Here is a 25274-nt window from a genome sequence, read left to right as displayed (position 1 = left end):
ACACTCTGGATGAGCTTAAGGCTGCTATTGAAGCATCCTGGGCCTCCATAACATCTCAGCAGTGTCACAGGCTGATTGCCTCCATGTCACGCCGCATTGAAGCAGTCATTTCTGCCAAAGGATTCCCGACCAAGTATTGAGTGCATAACTGAACATTATTATTTGTTGGTTTTTTTGTCTGTTATTAAAAAACACTTTTATTTGATTGGATGGGTGAAATATGCTAATTTATTGAGACAGGTATTTTGGGTTATCAGGAGTTGTATGCCAAAATCATCAGTATTAAAACAATAAAAGACCTGACAAATTTCAGTTGGTGGATAATGAATCTATAATATATGAAAGTTTAATTGTAATCATTACATTATGGTAAATAATGAAATTTAACACTATATGCTAATTTTTTGAGAAGGACCTGTACCTGCATGTCATCTTCTATATATAGCATATACCTGTATGTCATATCCTCCTGTATACAGTATATATCTGAGTGTCATCTCCTCCTGCATATAGTATATACCTGCATGTCATCTTCTATATATAGCATATACCTGTATGTCATCTCCTCCTGTATATAGTATATACCTGTATGTCATCTCCTCCTGTATATATATGTACCTATATGTCATCTCCTCCTCTATATAGTATATACCTGTGTGTCATCTCTCCTGTATATAGTATATATCTGTGTGTCATCTCCCCTGTATATAGTATATACCTGTGTGTCATCTCCTCCTGTATTAGACCTCGTTCACACGTTATTTGCTCAGTATTTTTACCTCAGTATTTGTAAGCTAAATTGGCAGCCTGATAAATCCCCAGCCAACAGGAAGCCCTCCCCCTGGCAGTATATATTAGCTCACACATACACATAATAGACAGGTCATGTGACTGACAGCTGCCGTATTTCCTATATGGTGCAATTGTTGTAGTTTGTCTGCTTATTAATCAGATTTTTATTTTTGAAGGATAATACCAGACTTGTGTGTGTTTTAGGGCGAGTTTCGTTTGTCAAGTTGTGTGTGTTGAGTTGCGTGTGGCCACATGCATGTAGCGACTTTTGTGAGATGAGTTTTGTGTAGCAACATGCGTGTAGCAACTTTTTGTGTGTCGAGTTGCATGTGACAGGTTCGTGTAGCAAGTTGTGTGCAGCAAGTTTTGCGCATGGCGAGTTTTGCGCGTTGCGAGTATTATGTGTGGTGCCTTTTGAGTATGTGCAAGTTTTGTGTGAGGCAACTTTTGCATGTGTTGTAACTTTTGTGCATGTGGCAATTTTTCCGCGTGTGCAAGTTTTGCGTGTGGCGAGTTTTTCATGAGGAGAATTTTGCACTTGTGGCGAGTTTTGCAAGAGCCTAGTTTTTGCATGTGGCGAGTTCTGCGCGTGGCGAGTTTTGAGTGGCGACTTTTGTGTTTTGACTTTTATGTGGCGAGGTTGGTGTATTTGTGGTGAAATGTGTGCTGAGGGTAATATGTGTTCAAGCACGTGGTAGCGTGTGGCGCATTTTGTGTGTGTTCATATCCCCGTGTGTGGTGAGTATCCCATGTCGAGGCCCCACCTTAGCAACTGTACGGTATATACTCTTTGGCGCCATCGCTCTCTTTCTTTAAGTCCCCCTTGTTCACATCTGGCAGCTGTCAATTTGCCTCCTACACTTTTCCTTTCATTTTTTCCCATTATGTAGATAGGGGCAAAATTGTTTGGTGAATTGGAAAGCGCGGGGTTAAAATTTCACCTCACAACATAGCCTATGATGCTGTCGGGGTCCAGACGTGTGACTGTGCAAAATTTTGTTGCTGTAGCTGCGACGCTGCCAACACTTTTCCTTTCACTTTTTCCCCCATTATGTAGATAGGGGCAAAATTGTTTGGTGAATTGGAACGCGCGGGGTTAAAATTTCACCTCACAACGAAGCCTATGACGCTCTCAGGGTCCCGACGTGTGACTGTGCAAAATTTTGTTTCTGTAGCTGCGACGCGTCCAACACTTGTCCTTTCACTTTTTCCCCATTATGTAGATAGGGGCAAAATTGTTTGGTGAATTGGAAAGCGCGGGGTTAATATTTCACCTCACAACATAGCCTATGACGCTCTTGGGGTCCAGACGTGTGACTGCACAATTTTGTTGCTGTAGCTGCGACGCTTCCAACACTTTTCCTTTCACTTTTTTCCCCATTATGTAGATAGGGGCAAAATTGTTTGGTGAATTGGAACGCGCGGGGTTAAAATTTCGCCTCACAATATAGCCTATGACGCTCTCGGGGTCCAGACATGTGACTGTGCAAAATTTTGTGGCTGTAGCTGCGACGCCTCCAACACTTTTCCTTTCACTTTTTCCCCATTATGTAGATAGGGGCAAAATTGTTTGGTGAATTGGAACGCGCGGGGTTAAAATTTCACCTCACAACGTAGCCTATGACGCTCTCAGGGTCCAGACGTGTGACTGTGCAAAATTTTGTTTCTGTACCTGCGACGCCTCCAACACGTTTCCTTTCACTTTTTTCCCCATTATGTAGATAGGGGCAAAATTGTTTGGTGAATTGGAAAGCGCGGGGTTAATATTTCACCTCACAACATTGCCTATGACGCTCTCAGGGTCCAGACGTGTGACTGTGCAAAATTTTGTTGCTGTAGCTGCAACGCTTCCAACACTTTTCCTTTCACTTTTTTCCCCATTATGTAGATAGGGGCAAAATTGTTTGGTGAATTGGAACGCGCGGGGTTAAAATTTCGCCTCACAATATAGCCTATGACGCTCTCGGGGTCCAGACGTGTGACTGTGCAAAATTTTGTGGCTGTAGCTGCGACGGTGCAGATGCCAATCCCGGACATACACACACACAGACACACACACACATTCAGCTTTATATAGTAGATTAGCACAATTCTAAATATCTCAGATTTCCAAAACAACGTATAATCCTAATACAATGTAAGCTGACAAAATATTGAAGGATCTGTATTGTCTTCTTTAAAACTGTAAAGGTAGTGAGAATCTGGGCTTTTATTATTATTACTAGGTGGTAGCCCGATTCTAACGCATCGCGTATTCTAGAATGTGTATGTAGTTTATTTAAGAAGATTTTCGAATAATACATTGAATACACAAGATTCGGCCGGCCGGGTGTGACCAATTAGCGAAGCGTGGTTCAAACCCCTTGCCAATTCGCGGCCGGACTGCACCTGTCGCTGATTGTTCGCGGCTGGCCACGTAGTATATAGCACAGCCACGTAGTATATAACAGCCCACATAGTAAATAGCACAGCCATGTAGTACATAGCACAGCCACGTAATATATTGCACAGCCATGTAGTATACAGCACAGCCACGTAGTATACAGCACAGCCACGTAGTATATAGCACAGCCCACGGAGTGTATAACAGCCCACATAGCATATAACACAGCCACATAGTTTATAACAGCCCACGTAGCATATAACACAGCTCACGCAGTATATAACAGCCCACACACGCAGTATATAACACAGCCCATGTAGTGTATAACACAGCCCACATAGTGTATAACACAGCCCACATAGTATATAGCACAGCCACGTAGTATATAGCACAGCCACGTAATATATTGCACAGCCACGTAGTATATAACACAGCCCACATAATATATAACACAGCCAGGTAGTATATTGCATAACCACGTAGTGTATTGCACAGCCCACGTAGTATATTACACAGCCCACGTAGTACATAGCACAGCCACGTAGTATATAGCACAGCCCACGTAGTACATTGCACAGCCCACATAGTACATTGCACAGCCACATAGTACATTGCACAGCCACATAGTACATTGCACAGCCACATAGTATATTGCACAGCCACATAGTATATTGCACAGCCACGTAGTTTGTTGCACAGCCACGTAGTATATTGCACAGCCCACGTAGTATATAGCACAGCCACGCAGTATATTGCACAGCCGACGTTGTATATAGCACAGCCCACGTAGTATATAGCAATGTGGGCATCATATCCCTGTTAAAAAAAAAGAATTAAAATGAAAAATAGTTATATACTATAAAAAGTTGGTCACACAGGGTTAATAGCAGCGTTAACAGACTGCGTTACACCGCGTCATAACGCGGTCCGTTAACGCTGCCATTAACCCTGTGTGAGCGCTGACTGGAGGGGAGTATGGAGCGGGCACTGACGGCTGGGGAGTAGGGAGGGACTAATTCTCGGCCGGACAGTGCTCGTCGCTGATTGGTCGCGGCCTGGTGGCCGTGACTAATCAGCGACGCGGGATTTTCGGGACAGACAGAAAGACAGACGGAAGTGACCCTTAGACAATTATATAATAGATTATTATCATTAATAATAATATTCTATTTTTAAAATATATTTTTGAAGTGTAAAGGACCCTCCAGGCCTCCACCCTTGGCTATATAAATATTCTCAACAGAATATTCAGAAATGGATGCTAAAGGATGCCCATGTCATTACCCCACCTAAAAGTGGACTAGTAAGTCAACAATAGTATTTTTGGATAGACACATGTATAGATAACATTCTGCAGCATTGGCAATCTGATTGACATTTTTCATATCTATTCACTCATTTCATTCCAAGATTTATGCTAAATGCACAAATCGCACAAACCAGAATTGAAAAGTAGCTTGATATAACTCGGATACCTCATTCTGTATTCTCACCTCTTGACCAAGTCACAAACAAACCTACGCTTGAGGGATAACATAAAATGACACAGCAAAGTCATCTCCATTTTGAAATGACAGGAAGGCTTTTGTGAGCTAAGTAAGTCAACAGTCAAATATTCCAGAGTTGAAAAAAAAATCTTTCTATATGTCACTTTTTAAGTTAGCCCTCCAGGATCAAGTCTGACACTCCGATATAAACAAAATGTCAGTCTCTAACAAACTCTCTCTTATTTTAGCCATGCCCTTAAGTGTGCCTGTGGCAGATGCTGAGACTTAGTGGGGGGATCACCTGCCATTCTGTCATGCACACTGCCGAAGGCAAACATTGGAAGGACATGAACCCTCCAGAGGAACATTAATTGTATTATTTTTTATTGTTTGGAACATCAGTTACACCTACATTGATAGGAATATTTTCTAGTGCTGAAATACAATTCTAATGCTATAATTGTTTATGAAAAATCTATATCACAATTTTCACAGCGTGTTAGAACGGAGAATCAATCAATTATGGCTAATATGGAGAAAAATAGGAACACCTGTCCTGCCAAAAACAGCAAAATAAACTACTGATGTGTCCTCACTAAACTTTTCTTAAATTGCATTAGAGTAAACTAAACTTTCTGCAGTTTTTCTAATATTTTGTAGGTACTCTAATGGCCTACAGATTATTAGGGGTTTGGTCCCATGACCCCTAAAATCTCTCATAAGACCCTCCAGAGGTACACAGCTCAGGAGAAAGGAGCATCCACAGAATGGAGTGCGGATTCAATAGAAAGCTGTGAAATCTATGCTGTCTACTGAACACGTACTATGTGTGGACACTAAGCGTGGAGCTGTGTACTTCTGTCAGGACTTGACGCGCCAGAAAAAATCCTGATGAAAATATTGTTACTTGTTAAGCAACACAATTTGCCATGATACCTATTCGATCTGATCTTGTGACATCCAGCAAAAAAAGTATACATCGAACATATTTTTTTTTTAACATAAGAGCTGCCGATAGGTAACGGATGACCGACTTAGAGCGTCCATCAAAGTATCCAATGGAACTATCCGGTGCCATATATCTTGAAATATATTGGTTTCATAAAGAAGTTCATGGGTTTGCGCCAAATATGGAAGATGTGCTCTAACCAAAAAGATGAAGAGGACCAATCCTGATTTCAGGCTCTGCAGAACCACTTCTGAGTGGAGGAGAAGTTGAGCATGTGCACCTCCACTCATTTCATACTCTATGAGACTGCACTAGATAGTTGACATACCTTAGTTCTCAGCAATCTCTGGCAGATTCTATTGAGATATGACTTGGCAGAGCCCTTTCTTGGGATCTATAGGAGTCCAAGCAGCAAGACCTCCAGCGATCAGGAAATTCTCATCTATCCTATGGACAGGACATGACATCCAATACTTGGTACAAACCATTTAAACAGAACACGTCATCAGGAATTTATACCTCAAATTAATGTCATGTTTATAAAGGTGGTTTAATGGTGATACAAGCTTCAACTTTCTAGTAAAAATACATTTAGCTGATTTAGAGAAATCCAAAGTTGAAATTGTACAGCTCTCCTGCCTCTCTCCCTATCCCCACCCACGACATGCTTCCTATCTCTGACTGACTGACTGACTGAGGGAGCACCATTTGACTTTTTGAGTGCAAAATTGGCTGTCGCGTTTGGAGACCCTCTAATGTACCTAAACAGTGGAAACCCCCCCAATTCTAACTCCAACCCTAACCCCAACACACCCCTAACCCTAATCACAACCAGATCCATAATCCAAATCACAACCCTAACCATAACTCTAATCACAACCCTAACCCCCCCAAAACCCTAACTCTAATCCCAACCCTAACCATAACCCTAATCAAAACCCTAAGTCCAACACACCTCTAATCCTAATCTCAACCCTAACCTCAAACCTAACCCTAATCCCAATACACCCCTAACCCTTACCCCAACCTTAACCCTAATCCCAAACGTAACCCTAATGCCAACCCTAACCCTAATACTACCCCTAATCCCAACTCTAATCCAAAATTTAGCCCCGACCCTAGCCCTAACTTTAGCCCCAACCCTAACTTTAGCCCCAAACCTAACCCTAACTTTAGCCCTAACCCTAACTTTAGCCCCAACCCTAATCCTATCCCTAACCCTAACTTTAGCCCCAACTCTAACTCTAGCCCTAACCCTAACTTTAGCCCCAACCCTAACCCTAACCTTAGCCCCAACCCTAACCCTAGCCCTAACTTTAGCCCAACTCCTCTAGTTGCCAGCCAGCAGATCATGGCGGGTGCACTGCGCATGCACCTGCCATTTTCTTACCGGAGGAAGAAGCCAGCGGCCAGGAGGGAATGCAGGAGGACCCAGGGACACCGGTAAGTATAACAGGGTCCCCGATCCCCTATTTCTCTGTCCTCTGATGTGCGATCACATCAGAGGACAGAGAATGACACATCGCTTTTTATTTTTTGCGGCCGCCGGTAAACAGTTAATTACTGGCGATAGCAAAACGGGTCAGTAAAAACTGACCCCTATCATGTTCTTTGGGGTCTCGGCTGCCCCCGGCAGATCTTCCGGGTGCCAGCCGGCGGGCGCACTGCGGCGGGTGCCACAGACTACTAGCTGCTGGACCACTGACCTGCGAAACAATTCGCTCATCTCTATTTGTTAATTCCAGAGTGCATTATCTACAGATTACTATCTGCCAAATATCCAACCTGATTAGGAACACATATGCCCAAGAGTAGTTACATCATTTTTCATTGGATGCTTCTCTTTTGGCATAGTATATTTTGGATTGTAAGGTGCATGGTACTGTCCAGTCAATGTTGGATTTTGTTTTGTATGGTTATGTAATATCTAAAGTAACGGGCTTGGGGCTAAATTGTAATGCAAATCTTAGACCTCGTTAAGGTGTCAGTTTCTTTCTCATATGTGAAAAATATGGAGTGACTTTCATCAGTGTTTGTTCAGTGTGTCCGTTTTTATCATCAGTGATTTTCTGACGATGTAGGTTGAGCTCCCTGCTCAGAGTTTGGCTTCTACACTCTCGGTGTTATGGCAGTAATACAGTAGCTAATATCAGATACCGGGAACAGCAGCGGAGACTCAGCGCTGGGATCAGGGAGGATGAGTAAAAATGTGTTTCGTCATTTCTTTAATAAACTGCACCCGGAAACCGGTATTTTCTGAAAGGGGACTAGGCTTTTGACAAATTTTTCTTTAGGACTTTTCTCACTGGTCCCAAGGTTAGTCTGTTAGGCTTGGAGAAAAAACGCATCCCGCAAAGTTGCCAGCAGGATGCGTTTTTGCACCATAGACTTGCATTAACGATGTATTGCGACATATGGCCATTCATTGCATGCGTCGTCCACTTGATGCATCAGGTTTTGGCGGCCCGTCGTTTTGAAAAACGTTCAAGGGAACGTTTTTTCGTACGTTGCATCCTGTATTTTTAGCTGCGCATGCCCAGGCGGAGATCTCTCTGTCCTCCCCAGAACTTTAGAATGGGCAGCGCACGCGTTGAAATACTGCATCCGCTGCTCACGTTATGCACAAACTCACAAACGTACGTCTGTACGTCACGCCGATGCTTTGTGACGGCCCCGTACTGACGTCAATGTGAAAGTAGCCTAATGACTACAACTGACAACCATACAGAATCATGAGACTCAGGATCATAAGTGATAAACATGGAACGATATCAAGGCAAGTCTCACGATGCTTGGAATCGCTTATACCCAGGTTATTCCACGTTTAGTCTTAGGCAAATGTCTCATACACAAGATAACGCACAAACAATGCCTGGACCAGAAGATGAAAAAGCAGAAGAAAGTATGAGAAATCAGCTATGAACCAGCCAAAGATGAGTGTTATCTACAAGAAATAATGCCACTTTCTGGCTATAACAATCTCTATAAATGTAATATTGATATGACAAAACTTGTATAAAAGCATTTAATTGAAACACCTAATATTTTCCACTTCCTACCGAATAAAATTGCTGCCAAGATTATCTCTTTATGGTCCAAATCCTATGAGCTTATGATCCATAAGCCTAAGGGCTTGTGCACATGACAATATTTTCTATCCGACAGAACATGGGATTGCACTAGGACCAATGTTATGCTATGGGGCCATGCACATGTTAGATTTCTTTCTCGGACTGGGACAGTCCAAGAAAAAAAATTGCAGCCTGCCCTTATTGGATCCGATCAGAGCGCACTTGGAAAACATCGGACTGCACTTGGATGACTTCTGACTACAGCCCGATGTTCACTGACTGACAGAATGGAGATGACATTTTTTTCTCCATCTTTTCCTCATCCGAAAAAATCAGACAACATTATGATCACACTGGTCAAACTCTGGTCAGCGTGTGATTAGCTTCACACTCTCGGATGACCCTAACCTAAAAAATGTCAATTTAACAACTGTCCTGCTTCTACTTTCTTGTAATGAACGGTTTATACATTTAGTATGGCTTCTCAGAGGAGTTTAGTGGCTTCAGATTAGCTTCTAAATGTATGTATTACTCTGCATTCACACATCCAACGACCGGCGGCCAGTGCTGGCATCACGGTTCACTGCCGAGATCGCGACACACAGCTATGGGAATACAGTCTAAGGGTAAATGCACAAGTTGGGAATTTGCAAAATTTTTTCCTCAGCAGAAAACAGAGTGTTGGCAGGAAAAATGTGACATCTGATTCCTGAAGATTTCGAAAAATACTTTGATGGGGCAACTCTATAAAAATAAGCTGCACGTGCATGAGATTTCAAAAGTCTCTTTCACTTTGCTGGCACTGTAAAATGCTTATCATATTAAATAATAGTCCCTTATCCTCCAGTAATTTACAAGACGTTCTTGTTTGTATATATGTTTTAATAATGAGGGGTTTCTATGCAAACGTTACAGGTCTGATGTTCTCTATCATAACGCATCCCATGAATACACCGCATTCCAGGAAATTGGATCCATTTTGCTAATACCTGTCCTCTTCTAGTAAATATTATTTCCCTTATGTTTGTATTATTACCAGCCTTATGTCACTTATTAATTGGAATAACCATGTGTTTTAGTGAAACGTTCAGTTCATTTGGCTAGCCAAGCACTCTTCACACTATACACTTAGTGGCTCGGAAATCAATTCATCACATCTGATCACTGGTTCTTGAGGTCTAATGTAATTTCACAGGCTCTTGTGTTAGAATAAGTAATAGAGCTCAGTCTTGCATAAGAAGACTTTAAGATATCTAGACAGCCTAATTTAAAAGAGTAAGACAGAACAGGAGCATTTACTGAGCTTAGTTTATGGATGTCCAGATCCAAATTACATGTTAAAAGCCTCAGCGTTATTGGCAATTTTGTATCCCCAAGTCAAACAACGTTTATTCAATCTTCTGCACACTGATCGGTGGGAAAATACAAGACAGAATAGGAGACAAAAGGGATGTTTCAATTTATACTGCTCATTAATATAACAGGTTGTCTATGGAATCTTTTGCTTTCTATTTCTAAATAGTTAGAGAAATTAGGGGAAAGTCAAACATCACAGTCCTGAAAGTGCCTTACAATATAATATCAACAAAATTATATATATATACTTTAGATACAGTATATATATATATAATATATAAATATCAGGAAAAACATTGAACACACTACTTTTCCCTGGTCCTTTTCTCATTATTACACATCATTTATGGTCATCTATGGTTTGATTTCTTTGCCTGTGTGGATTGGATGGGTAGTCACCGACATCTGGTAACAATTTCATGTCAATTTCACCTTTAGAAATATATTTATTTAGACAATTGGTGATGTGTTCAATACCTATTTTGCCCTGTGTCTATGTGTATATGACTATGCAAGAGAGATAGTTTATGAGAAAGTGGAGTCTCGGATGTCAAGAGATAAACATTACATAACTTTGTTGAGTTACAATTTACTGTTAGTTAATTAGATTTAGCATTTTTAATTTAGGTTTATTTGATGTTGTTCTAACACTAATACAAGTGGCCAACATTTCATAGAAGTAATAACAATGCCAATATCCAGCATGTTGACTTAGTGGATATCAGTGTTGCCTAGCTTTAAAGGGAACCTGCCACCCCCAAAATTGAAGGTGAGCTAAGCCCACCAGCATCAGAGGCTTATCTACAGCATTCTGGAATGCTGTAGATAAGCCCTTGATGTATCCTGAAAGATGAGAAAAAGAGGTTACATTATACTCACCCAGGGGCGGTTCTGCTCTGATGGGCGTCGTGGTCCGGTCCGGGGCCTCCCATCTTCTTACGATGACATCCTCTTCTTGTATTCACGCTGCAGCTCCGATGCAGGCGTACTTTGCCCTGTTGAGGGCAGAGCAAAGTACTGCAGTGCGCAGGCGCCGGGAACGGTCAGAGAGGCCCGGCACCTGTGCACTGCAGTACTTTGCTCTGCCCTCAACAGGGCAGACAAAGTACACTTGCGCCGGGGCCGCAAGAAGAGGACGTCATCCTATGAAGATGGGAGACCCGGACCACGACGCCCATCGTACCAGGACCACCCCTGGGGGAGTATAATCTAACCTCTTTTTCTCATCTTTCAGGATACATTGAGAGCTTATCTACAGCATTATAGAATGCTGTAGATTAGCCTCTGATGCTGGTGGGCTTACCTTACCTTCGATTTTGGGGGTGACAGGTTCCCTTTAATGTGCCCAACGTTACAAACCCCAAAAAATGGCAACTCTTTCAGGCTGTCTACATGTTTTTCCATTGCATGGATTGCCTCCATCTTCTCCAGTTTCCTTTACACTCAAAATACATTCTGAGAAATTGACCTTATGTGCGTATGAGACAGGGAAATTAGATTAAGAGTCTCATTAGGGACAGGGACGGATGTGATTGGTGACAAGCTTTGTACGACATATCAGAATATGGTGGTGCTATACATGATACAGGACATAAATTATTAATTTTCATTATATCCTGAGTTGGAGGTTGTGGAGGGGATTATTTTATCCTATCTATTGTCTATGCGAGTAGTGATATGGAGCTTCTCGTTAGCAATACAAACCTAATGATAAATCTTTCTAATACCTAGACACAAGTGAATGAGTTTGGAGAATCCCTTTACCACCACTAGGTAAACATTCCGGAAATGCTATATAGATTCCATCCATTACTAAATAAACCCCTGTAAAAAGATTCAATTCAGCTCATAGACCAGAGGTGTCAAACTGCAATCCTCAAGGGCTGCAAACAGGTCATGTTTTCAGGATTTCCTTGTACTGCACAGGTGATAATTTAATCACCTACACACATAATGATTACAGCACCTTGTGCAAAGCTAAGGAAATATTGAAAACACGCATGGTTTGCGGCCCTTGAGGAATGCAGTTTGACACCCCTGCCATAGACGGTAGAATAAACATCAGGTTGACATTGTCATTCAAGGTAAAAAGCAACAAAGAAAACAACAGCAAGACACACGCCATTCCTGGAAGGCGACTGTCACCTTCAAGTATTTAGAACATAAATGAGCAGACTTTTCCGATTTAGCATTGATACAATTTAATAAACAGGTTGATACTATACATTTCTAACGGTTTGTGAGCTCTCTCTGATGTCTGTGAAGAATATATGAAGACTCCCTTTGAGCGTCCATTTGTGAAGTTATTACAGTTCTCGCTGCACTTAGTATCAGGTATCGCGTTCTCTCAATAAAAGCCAGCGGGGATGAGCGCACCATGCCGACCCCTCAAGAGCAGAAATCTGTTCCAGCTACAACCTTTGGCCTCTTTATATGATACCAATGATTAGGTGTCAAAATATTCTGTCTAAAGATATTATTCGCAGAAATAAGATGACTACCTGCCATGATGATCTTGAGAAACAATGTTCTTAATCATAGTCATTCTGTTCTTTTGTTTCATTGTGATAATAATAAAAGAGAGTGATCTCCAGCATGTGACTTCATAGAATAAAAGTCCAGTTTTATTTAGAACATATTAAAAACAAGTGTTTGTCCTGGTAAATGTAGGGTCCCTGGTAATCCTACCAACGCATTTCGACCATTCAGGTCTTACTCATGGTGCCATTTGATACCATGAGCAAACACTTGTTTTTAATATGTTCTAAATAAAATTGGACTTTTATTCTATGGAGTCACACACTGGAGATCACTCTTTTTCATCCTTTTGCCATGGACAACGCCTCTGATCAGGGTGGCTCCTTGCGTGGATAGACTTTGGATTTCTGCGGAGACTGGTGAGCTGACTTTTCCTCCTTTCCCTTTTCCTCGATATATGTTGTGACAATAATAGTTTATTCTAGTCTTTCCAACTAATATTAATTGGCAGTGTAATAGTCACAAAAAAGATCCCGCAGGTCATAGGACAAATTAATTCCAATTAGCAGAATTTATGTACAACTAAAATTTTGCATCTCCAGATACAAGTCTTCTTGTGAGGGGCGTAACTTGAATCTCATGAACCTCAATGTAAAATCCCCAACAAAAATCCCCAATATCTACAAATCTATCTATTCTCTATCTCATATCTATCTATCTATCTATCTATCTATCTATCTATCTATCTATCTATCTATCTATCTATCTATCTATCTCATATACAGCTCTGGCAAAAATTAAGAGACCACCACATCAAAATCCTGTCATGGGCAGCCCAATCTCCAGACCTCAACCCCACTGAAAACCTCTGGAATGTAATCAAGAAGATGATGGATAGTCACAAGCCATCAAACAAAGAAGAACTGCTTACATTTTTGCGCCAGAAGCAGTGTGAAAGACTGGTGGGAAGCATGCCAAGACGCATGAAAGCTATGTTAAAAAAAAAATCATGGTTTTTCCACAAAATATTGATTTCTGAACTCTTCCTGAGTTAAAACATTAGTATTGTTGTTTTTAAATGATTATGAACTTGTCTTCTTTGCATTATTTGAGGTCTGAAAGCCCTGTTTTTTTTAGTTTTGACAATTTTTCTTTGTCAGAAAAAAAATACAAAATTTATTGCTTGGAAATTAGGAGACATGTTGTCAGAAGTTTATAAAATAAAAGAACAATTTACATTTTACTCAAAAATATACCTATAAAGAGAAAAATCCGAGAAACTGCAAATTTTGCAGTGGTCTCTTAATTTTTGCCAGAGATGTATATCTATTATCTATCTCATATCGATCTATTACCTATCTCATATCTATCTATCATCCATCTATCTACCTATTTATTATCTATTATCACCTATCTCTCTATCTATCACCTATCTATCACCTATTTATCTCTTTGTAAATATTTTTCCCAACAATATGCACTCCTGAAGGATGATGATGGAACTCAATATTCTGATTCAAGGATGATTTTTATTTCAAAATAAAATACAACTGGTTTCGACTTCTTAGAGTCTTCCTCAGGCATAACGTTAGGTATAATGACCTTGGATCTATACGCAGTATATCAAGACACTGCAGATGCGAGCAGATAAGGAGACGGTAGCACTCACCGATCTTCAAAGCAGGTAATACTTTATTGCAGTAAAATCTTCACGGCTCGGGGGAGCATATACAGCAGAGTGTACAGGTCAAACGACGGCCGTTTCGCGCTGCTAAAGTGCTTTAGCAGTATTACCTGCTTTGAAGATCGGTGAGTGCTGCTGTCTCCTTATCTACTCGTATCTGCACTGTTATGTTTTCTCGGTCCAGCACCCAAGATCTAGTGGCTGGCTTATGCTGACAGCCTAGGTATTCATTTACTCAGTTTATTGGTGGTGCGGTCAGCTGTTTCTTGATTGAATGATATCAAGACACTAAAAAGGTGAGTGGATTCACATTGAGTACACACCTTTGGAAACTAACTACTACACTCAGAAGTCTGCGCTTCCTATTTCTCTCCTTATAATCCCCTCTTGTTTTATCTATTTATCTATCTATCTATAATCTATTATCTATCTATCTATAATCTATTATCTATCATCTATCTATCTTTCATCTTTTAACGGTATCCAGAAATATTTATATACAAAAAAGTCTGTTTTCTTACATTTGCCGTAAATGTTTAGATGTCTGGATTTGCTAAACTACCATAATAACAGATTATAATTAGACTCCTGAGCCCTATTACGGATAGATCCTGTACGTATGGTTTAAGAGATCATTTCCCTCCGCTGCAAGGTCAAAGACACCCCATAGGGTTACGCTGGTGAATATCATTACTGCTTACACTTGTGCATGCCTTACACAATCTCTTGCCCTACTTTGTATGTAAAGACTAGTAACAGTCTGCTGAAATCAATATAGATTGAAATGTCTGCTCCATTTTGTCTGTTCCCTATTAAAAATAATAAAACATAATTATTTTACGTTCATTGAAAGGGAGGTTATATTCTCTAAATGAATCAATTGACGCATTAAATAAAATGAGCTGCCTAATGTCTGGAAAAGGAAAGGCAGCTGTAATTCACTTTAACTTTGTTGATTAAAGTTCACTTTTCTTCTCATCGACCTCATAGACCAAGGAAGCAGAAGAAAAGAACAATTCTCCTCTGTAGGAAAAAAAAACGATCAAAAACCTCTTGAACATAATTTTCTATTTAATATTGCACCCTTTAAAGGCAGGTCTCGCTGCCAAATATTACAATGATTGTACTTTATAGCCACCCACTACATCTCAATTTTAATTTTATGAATATTGCAAATTATAACAGTCACATTATAACCTCTAAAGGGGCTAATTTATAAAAGCGCTGTCCATCAATTACGCATTTTCCATCACATTAATAAAATGGCAAGAAGTAATTACGCTGACTTCAGAGATGAAGATGCCTTGAACAAATCATTATGCTGAAATTATTTTCTTTAAAAAACTTAGCAGGTTCTAATTACGACTGAAATGAGATAAGGAAAATGATCACAAAATAGACATTAACCTGATGAGTTCCACAGTTTCGGAGTACATGGTGTATGGAGATTTCGCTTCTAATGGATCTCGCTCCATAGCGTTCCCGCATTCGATGAACGATAGGGCCGCGTCAGCATAATTCACAGCTTTGCCAAACTTCTCTATCTGAAATATTGCATAAGAATAGTGTTATAGAAAAGCTTATGATGCACAAGGCAGGACCAGTCTATTTCACATAGGCCCAAGTCATCAAGATCGGCAATTTTCTTGACAGTCATGAAGAGGGGGGATGGTGGTATCAGATGCTCCTGAGTCAAGAGGAGGTGCATGCCTCTTCATGAATCAAGAGCGTCTGATGAGTTGTGTGAGCTTCTGTATGCTATCCCCAAAATCTTACTCCAGTCAGTGATTTTATGGCATATGGAACATCACATCTTGTGATGAGGGTAAAGGGGCGCCAGAGAACTGCAAGTTCAAACGGAACTGTAAAGCGGGATATACATAAATCCCTGCAGTTCGTGGTACAGTATATTGAAGAGCAGTGGGATAACTAGAATAAGCCCCTGCTGTAAACTAAGAGGTCCATAGACTTGTGTATGTGTTTTTTTATCACATTGTAGCAGTGGAGGGGTAACTAAGATAAGCTCCCCTGCACATGTGATAGCCGTCTGTTGGCCTAAAGTCACCCCGATCCGTGACGTGGGGGTGACAGTCACGGTGTGACAGCAGCACGGTGGTGCAGTGAATAGCACAGCAGCCTTGCAGCGCTGGAGTCCTGGGTTCAAGCCCCACTAAGGACAACATCTGCAAGGAGTTTGTATGTTCTCTCCGTGTTTGTGTGGGTTTCCTCCGGGAACTCCGGTTTCCTCCCACATTCCAAAGACATACTGATAGGGAATTTAGATTGTGAGCCCCAACGGGGACAGCGATGATAATGTGTGCAAACTGTAAAGCGCTGCGGAATATGTTAGTGCTATATAAAAATAAAGATTTTATTTATTATTTATCTTGTGAAGAATTTGACAAGCTTTGGCTTCACACCCCTGCTTAGCCCTTGTTCCATCCCAGCTGTACCTATTTGGTGAAGATGGGAAAACTGCCATGAAAAAGCAAACATTTGAAGAAATTCAGGGTAAGAGTTTTTTGACTTTTCAAAGGTTTTACACCACTTTTTTGGCATAAAAACTTGGATGAATCGGAGGCTACGTGTTCCTATTAGTTATGAGCGAGTGTGCTTGTTACTTGAGTTTCACCGAGCATGCTCAGGTGTTCTCTGAGTATTTTGGGCGTGCTCATAGATTTAGTTTATGTCGCCACAGCTGCATGTTTTGTGGCTGCTAGACAGCTTGAATACATGTGGAGGTTGCCTGTTTGTTAGGGAATCCCCACATGTATTCAGGCTGTCTAGCAGCCGCAAATCATGCAGCTGCAGCGACAAACTAAATCTCCGAGCACACCCAAAATACTTAGAGACTACCTGAGCATGCTTGGTCGGCGAAACTCGAGTAACGTGCATGCTCGGAGAAACCCGAGTCCAACCATTGTCCAAGCAAATTCTGGATTCGTGGTCTTTGGCTGCCTTGAGGCTTTTAGGGTTGTTTAATATGGTTTTCATGAAATTTATCAAGTGGATATGTATAAAACTTAACCTTTATTAGGTATATCAAATTAAATTTAAATTTAATTTGGCCATTGTTGGATAGTTTACCCTGCTTCAGATAATATAGTTTTCACTAGTTTCCTTAATATATATAATTACGATAATATCTAAAAAAAAAAAAAAAGAAGTTTGAACATATCTCATTAAAAGGAGTTGTCCAATAAACCCAGCCATGTCTCTAAATAAACCCAGCCATTTTGCTTTTTTTTTCAGCACCATGTATGGAAAAATTAGAAAAATGGCCATTGTGTACAACAAAGGGCACAGACAACGAGTTTTGGATAGGGTAGTTAAGCTTTACTATAGAAAATATTACAGATTTTGATGCAATTCTAAATTGCAGATAGGAGGTATACATTTCATTTTCTGACTCCAGGACAGTATAGAGATGTACTAAATGTATTACGGTAAGCGGTATGCACTTTTTAATCAATTTGGTATCATTTACTCCAATGCAAGAATACAATGCCAGACTTGATAAACCTACCCCTTTTAGGCCTGGATTACTGAAAAAGGAAGTGCGTGACTTAATAAGGAACAATGTGTGTGTCCTAAAAATGTGCCAAAATTTGGGTGCAAATTTCTGGCACAAAGTACCGGTAAACCAACCCGTAGGTGCAAGATTGGCTCTTAAATGGAATAGGGGTGTGAAGGAAGGACTTGACTTTCTAATGCCAATTTTGGCAACAAAAACTTCCTGAAAAACTACTGTAACCCTTTCGGGATCCCGTTGATGTGCCAACAGTGTGTTTTAGCTTTATGTTAAGTTTCGGAGAAGAACTGAATCTGTTCAATAAGTTGAATGCATAATATTGTGTGACAGTTAAAATATCGGTTTTCCTACGGGACAGAAAAAACATTCTCTCTATAAGGTTAATCCTAATCTCTAACTGAGGAGGCAATCATTCTAGACGGGCTAAACTGAAAACATACAGAACATGGAGCTATTTAGCAAGAATTTAGCTTGTCAGACGTACTTATGATGACAGCAATTACTGATAATTGAAAGAAAAAATAGCCCACATATAATCAGTAATAACACAGAAAGAGGCACACTTACTAATGCATCTGCTTTATGCTTCAACCTCTTGGCTTCCTGCATGTAATAATCCGCATTATGCAATCTGAAATACAAAGAATAAAAACATTACAGACACTACAACTGAGATTCATATGGTGGACTGGCAATTTTACATCACACTTATTGATAGGGATTATGAAAACAATAACATATGTGCTAAAAATCATGACATTTTATGATGATACCCTATTTAAATACCCTATTTCTATAGCCATAATGTGCCTGCATCGTAGAGCTCAAATGATGGCTACAATATCCAGCTCAACTGCAGGTCAAAAGAATAAAAAATGTGGCCATCAAATATGGAGAAAAATGGATTTTTGGTGACTGCTGTAACAAGTCCATAGAGGCACCTACTTCCTTTTTTAAATTGCCAATGCTGCTGTTTTTCCTTTCCTGTTAAACTGTAGCTATAACACTTTTTAAGGGCTCATTCAGACATCAGTTTTTCTCTTATGAGTTCAATCTGTGGTTTTTCACATATAGAACTTGTATCAATAATAGTCTATGGGGCTGTTCACATGTCTGTGTATGTTTGCAGGCCTAGTCATCTGCACAAAATCTTGGTCATGACCGATATTGATCCAAGGCTAAGATAAAATTCACCAATGCAAGTCTGTAGGTCCTTGAAAAAGCAGACCGCAATTGGACACCATCCATGTGATGCCTGTTTTTCATGGACTGTTTATTATGAGACCTATTATTTGGATGAGTCATCAATATAAGATGAGTGGGCATCCCACATCCATCACCTTCCACTGCTCAGTTGTTGTTAGGAATCATGGCTACTGGAAGTTCTCAATGTATGAAGTCTGAGCACCACAGCTCCATAACTTCCTCAGAGCTGCAGCAAAGTTCCAATCATTTCAACAGGAGCTGAGGTGCAGAAGTGAGCGGAGCTACAGTAACTGAGACTAATCATAATATTGAGTATTAATATAATATTATTATAAATTAATATAGTATACTGAGCTGTGGTGTTCAAACTCCAGTTACCTATTAAGCTTTTTTTTCCGGACTTTGACTTGATCTGGATGGCGACTTGATGGATGAATGATCTGTAGAAAGATCCATCTTGTGCAAGATTTGATAGGTCCACCAGAGTCTCTACTGTCATTTTTTTGATAGTATCAAACCATTGGGTTTCTGGTCTTCCTCTTTGCCTTGTTCTTTCTATTCTGTCAACCATATATCCCTAGACAGGGACACTGACACTATCAGTCAGTTAGCCAGATTTTTCTTGTCACTGCAAGCATTTATATAGTCCTTTCTTCTCCCCTGATGAACCCCATAAACAAGGGAAGAAATGCGTTGGAAGACTATACAAGGAGGCTACACAATCTATGGGAGGCTACACAACTCATATGGGCAATTGATACATACAGTATCAAGAACTAAGCAGGGGCACGACAAGGAGGAATATAGGGACTATTTCGTCTCCCGAGATCTCGGGACGAGATCTGAATCTGAGCATGCGCCACCCCCAGCGGCCATTTTCCCGGAGGCCACCGCATCGCAGCAATGGAGCTGCCGGCACCTCCGGGCTTTCAGTAGAAGCCGGAGGAGCCCCGACTGACTCTGCGGGAAGATACGCCGCTGCTGCCGCCCCACAGCACAGAGCCCCGACGCTGCACGAAGAGGAACCGCTGCCCCACAGCACCCACGCGGCACAAAGAGGAGCAGCCGCCGCCACTCCCCAGCACCCCACGCTGACGCTGGCTGCAGCTACAATGTGAGGTAATGGGGCAAACTCCACTCACACTTTCCTATGAGATGCCCCCTCGGTCATCGGGACCACTCCCCCCCCCCACCCACCATATACACCCGGCGTACAAGACGATACCCGGCGTATAAGACGACCCCCGACTTCTAAGAAGATTTTCAGGGGTTAAAAAGTCGTCTTATACGCCGGAAAATACGGTAGCTACAGCCCCATCGTTCTAAACTTTTTGATTATTTTGTACACCGTGGACAAAGGAACATCAAGATCTCTGGAGATGGACTTGGAACCTTGAGATTTTGGTTCTGAAGTCCTCAGATAATTCCCTTCTCTTAATTTTCTCCATGCTTAGTGGGGCACATATGGACACACAATGCAAAGATTTAGTCAACTTTTCCTCTTTTTATCTGGTTTCAGCATCACATGCTGAAAAAAAGTTGATTACCCACAATTTTGGAAAGATGTTAACATTTTTGTCGGGCCCATTTTTGCGTGAAATTATGTCCAATTTGCCTTTTTTCTTTATTATTTATGTTGTTCCACTACACACAAAGGAAATAACCATGTGTATAACAAAACATGTGTAATTGCAATCATTTTCTGGGAGAAATACTTCATTTTCTGTAACAATTTCAAGGGTGCCAACACTTTCGGCTGTGACTGTAATACAACTTACGTTTCATCAAATGTTATCTTTGATCTTCGAGAATCAGCATTTATATTAGCTACAGCAGGTAATGATAACCATAAATCAGGCTCTGAATGATGCTGAATATTCTCCAGGACAATGCTTGGTGGTCTGCTGCTATCTTCTTCCTGTATAGAAAATAGATAAGGGTTCATTTATCTATATCCAACTATATTTTGTATATCCACATACGGTATATACGGTAGAATTCAAAACATCAGAATGTAAGGCATCATTTGCACAAATCATTGTAAGTATACTATGCTCAAAAACACGACTGCTTCCCTCTTTAGTGTATGGAGAAAATATGGCAGAATACTGATGCTTTTAAGAATGTTCGTTGACAGCCTGCATAGCAATACCACTACCCTCGGGCTAAGTTCACCTGTTGTGTATTTGGTGTGGATTGCACATGTAACTTTATTAACATAAAATCCACAGCATTATATAGTTCCAGCAAAGTAGATGAGTTTTAACTTAAAGGAAATCTGTCAGCATAGAATGACTGTTCAAACCAGGTACAGGCGCTAGGTGCACCCTTGGTGTGGCCAAACATTTACGTTCACCTTCCCACCTACTTGTTTTCCATCTATCTCCACCCTTCTCTGGCTCAATAAAACCAGAGCTGTCAATCAAAGAAGAGAGGGTGGAGATAGAAAGAAAACAAGTAGGTGGAAAGGTGCATTGTTTGGCCACACCAATGGTGCACCAAGTGCCCATTCTGTGCTGACAGACTCCCTTTAATCTCATTCAAGTTGCGAAATTTCTTTTTTTGGGCAGGATCTGCTCGAAACTTGGACCATATGGATGACTTGAAATGATCGGCTGCCTGGAGAATATATCTTAATTTCCTCTTTATAGACGCTGTTGCAGTAAACCAGCCAGACAGGTACTGTAAATAGTGTTTTTGGAAGTGACAAGTTCCTTTTAAATCATCAGATTAAACTGCTGACCTGGAGGCGGAGAGTTATAACTGAGTACTGTACTGGTCTTTCGCATTAATCCAACAGAAAATCAATGGAGTTGCATGATACATGAACAACCATTCTTATCCATACAGTTCCTGGAGAAGTGAGGAAGACCTAAGGGTTGGGGCCCCTTATAATGATTGTGGAGGTCCCAGTGATGGATTGGGGATAAATGTTTTTTGCAGGAAAATCCAGAAACTAATTAATGGCTATATACCATTCATAATGTATGGTATTATAATCAATAAAGGTAATTCCATTTTAATGCTACAATATGGTTATCAATCAGATATCATAATGAAAAATTAGTCTTTACAAAGTCAAACAAATGCATAAAATATGAATATTTTCTATAATGATTTTGTTTGAATCAATTATATTGAATGCAACTTTTCCATTTCCACCATTTATGTACACCCCCCATTAAAGAAGATCTACAGGACAGTGCAAATATTTATCCATTTTTCAAACTGATAACAGTTCAGTATTAAAGAATCTTGAAGCCAAAAATGAAATTTGAGTCATAACTCTGAAATAAAAAGTTACAAAAGTCAGAATTCTATCAGAGAAATCTAACCTTTTAGAGTATAATTGTGACATTTTATCCCAGAATACTGAATTTGTATTTGGAAATATGTTATTAATTTTCATAATGTAATTGAATATAGGGGTGTGAGAAACGCCCCTGCTACTTACACAGCTCAGTTTAGTGTTTGTTATTGTGCTGCTGTTCTTTTTGTGTCTCGTAGAAGTTCCTGGGACATGCGCCATCGCGACACTGCTGTCCTGACTGAAAGAGCTGTTATCACTAGAGTGCCGCCTTCGGACTGGTTCATCCTCCAATGGTGACAACAATGGAGGAAACACTTTTTCTTCTCGCTTTTTTGTTGTCTTTTTTGCTCTACAATAAAAAAAAAATCAAAGCAGCAATAAATCAGATCAAGTCCAAGAAAAACAGTTATTGAGTCTGAGAGGTTTATTGGTTCCTCCAAATGTATTCTTGTTAGATATTTAAAGAATGACATTTTCTAATAATCTTTGGGTATTCATTTTTCTAAGATCTTGAGTGATTGAATATCACAATCATAGTTTCCTTTCGGATTATACAACTCTGTTGGGCTACAGGAGTTTTTACAAAGTCAATGGGGATTCCAGCTCACCAGTCTTGCAGTATAGTCCTCATGCAGGTGCATGGGTACTTGAGCTTGTCAAACAACAATGAAAGGATATCTGGCACTCCATGAGTGGGCTAAAGTTGTCAACTTTATTTCAGGAACATAAGTATTGACAAAACAATATAGTCAGCAAAAACAATGTGTTTCGACCTGAAAGTCTTACTCATGACCATGATTAAGACCTTCCGGTCGAAAGTCGTATTGTCTATATTTATGCGCCTGAAATAAAGTTGACGATTTTAGCCCACTCCCAGAGTGATGGATATCATTTTGGCCGTTTCACAGGAGTCTTTACAAATATAATACATTTATCAAAGCTCTGTGTCTAATAAACTAGGATCCACTGTATCATTGCATGATCAAGACAAATTTGGATCTTCAGGAAATAAACAAGAAAAGTTCCGTTCAATGACTACAAAATCTATGAAGAATTAAAAAGGTGTTGCCATCTGGCAGAAGATGGTGTCATGGGATCGGAGCAGCGTGGGTAAAAGGTAAAGCCACCGGAAGGTGAGTATAAGAACAGGGGCAGGAAGCTTACACTTAAAGCGCCACTCCAGAGCTGAACAAAAAAAATGCTGGCGTGGGGCTTTAACAAAATTCATAGAAGGACAAAGGTGGACACATCTGTAGGACACTTTACCAATAATAACTGAGCAGTGTAACAAACTACTTTACACAGAACTCATTAACTCATTATTCTTACAATTCCAGAACAAAGATTGTAACCCTACTACATTCACCATAATTATGTTCAATCATGGGAAGTTAGTACCCAATAGAAGGTGCTCTAAAATCCGCCAAGAGATTTATAGAGCTGACAAACCTTTTTCATCCATTTTATGAAAGAGGAGGCATGATTAGCAGACATTAATTGTTACATATTGTGGAGCTGATTGTTCACTTGCTTTGGGCTGTATCGGCTGTAAAAATGGGTTTTTAATTGCAATAATAACCAATTGTGAATGAATTTATTGGAATAATTAAACATGTTTAATGACTTAATTTGCCAACATGTTTTTTGCTAATTGAAATGCAACGACAAACAGTTAATACAGCGGAGGAAGCGCACATGCCTCTAGTGGATTTATGTGCAAGAGGTGAGGATGGGCAAGAGCTTAACATGGCATGTGGCTTTTATGGGAGTATGCTCAGGTCATTTATGGAGATCTTTTACATGTATAAACTGCCAATAAGTGCATCCTGGATAACGAGAAGATTTGAATGCTTATGTGTGAAACATTTACCTGATTATCTATGGATAACTTGATCACTAAATCTCTCAGTTAAGGAGCTTGTGCAATAGTCTATGCAGGGAGTACAGCTCCCAAAACAGAGCTGCATCCTAGTACAGGGTTCTCTTGGTCTGCTGCCATACTGCTCTGTTGGGTGTCATATCTATGGAAATGTTCTCCATCAGAAGTAATGCTTGTAGAGAAAAAAAGCAGTACACAACGAAGCATGCCATGATTTTTATCTCTGTAGAATTCATACAGAATCCAACAGAATCCAACAAAAAAAAAATATCAAGGACCTACTTAGTTCCAACAGAGCCCTGAATGCACTTCCCGATTGGCCTTACTATACTTCCACAGTTTTGTAATTTAATTACATTTACAAAGTGGAGAATATTTAATTGTTACATATTAGTTAAGATTTTACAACATTTAATTTAATTTTCTTTACTTTAGATTTACCAAGGTTGTCCATTATTTTTTTACGTTAAATGTATTTTTTTTTTATTTGTGATATATATTTTTTTATTTTTCAGATCATGATCTGTGTAAATAAAAAAAAATTGAAATCTTAACATTTTCACGTCGGTCACTTAGGCTATTTTAGACTCTAACTTCCCATTCTTTCATAAAATCCACGTGTACATTTGCAGTAATATACTGACTCAACACTAAACTTTTGTAATGAGGCATAAAATGAGTGCGTGCAGAGGTCAATAAGAGAGGCAGCAATGGAGTTGTGACATAACCTATTATAAATGGTGGATCCTGTGCTAGCCTGCCAATGATAATAATGAGACTGCTGATTTGTGATAGTGGTTTTTTTATTTTTCATGTCATCATTTGTATAAAAGAAAAATAGATACCTTACAATTAGGTGCAGTAGACTGACTAAGACCCTATCTTTTGTAACATAGTAACATAGTTAGTAAGGCCGAAAAAAGACATTTGTCCATCCAGTTCAGCCTATATTCCATCATAATAAATACCCAGATCTACGTCCTTCTACAGAACCTAATAATTGTATGATACAATATTGTTCTGCTCCAGGAAGACATCCAGGCCTCTCTTGAACCCCTCGACTGAGTTCGCCATCACCACCTCCTCAGGCAAGCAATTCCAGATTCTCACTGCCCTAACAGTAAAGAATCCTCTTCTATGTTGGTGG

General features: G+C 40.0%; 1 protein-coding gene across 3 annotated transcripts in view; it reads right to left on the bottom strand.

Moving 5' to 3' along the window:
- The window catches only part of AFF2 (ALF transcription elongation factor 2), a 792369-nt gene that overhangs the window by 42393 nt on the left and 724702 nt on the right, over positions 1-25274 (bottom strand). For all 3 annotated transcript variants that reach the window (XM_069747042.1, XM_069747043.1, XM_069747044.1), the window contains 4 exons: positions 22393-22597; positions 20717-20856; positions 18300-18363; positions 15608-15744 (listed from right to left, as the gene is read on the bottom strand). In XM_069747042.1, the coding sequence (XP_069603143.1) occupies positions 15608-15744; positions 18300-18363; positions 20717-20856; positions 22393-22597 (546 nt within the window). The remainder of the gene's footprint in view (positions 1-15607; positions 15745-18299; positions 18364-20716; positions 20857-22392; positions 22598-25274) is intronic.

Source organism: Ranitomeya imitator, chromosome 2 (assembly GCF_032444005.1).
Source record: "Ranitomeya imitator isolate aRanImi1 chromosome 2, aRanImi1.pri, whole genome shotgun sequence".
Lineage (NCBI taxonomy): Eukaryota > Metazoa > Chordata > Amphibia > Anura > Dendrobatidae > Ranitomeya > Ranitomeya imitator.
Note: the sequence above shows the minus strand (reverse complement) of the source record. Positions and strands in the feature narration are given on the sequence as shown.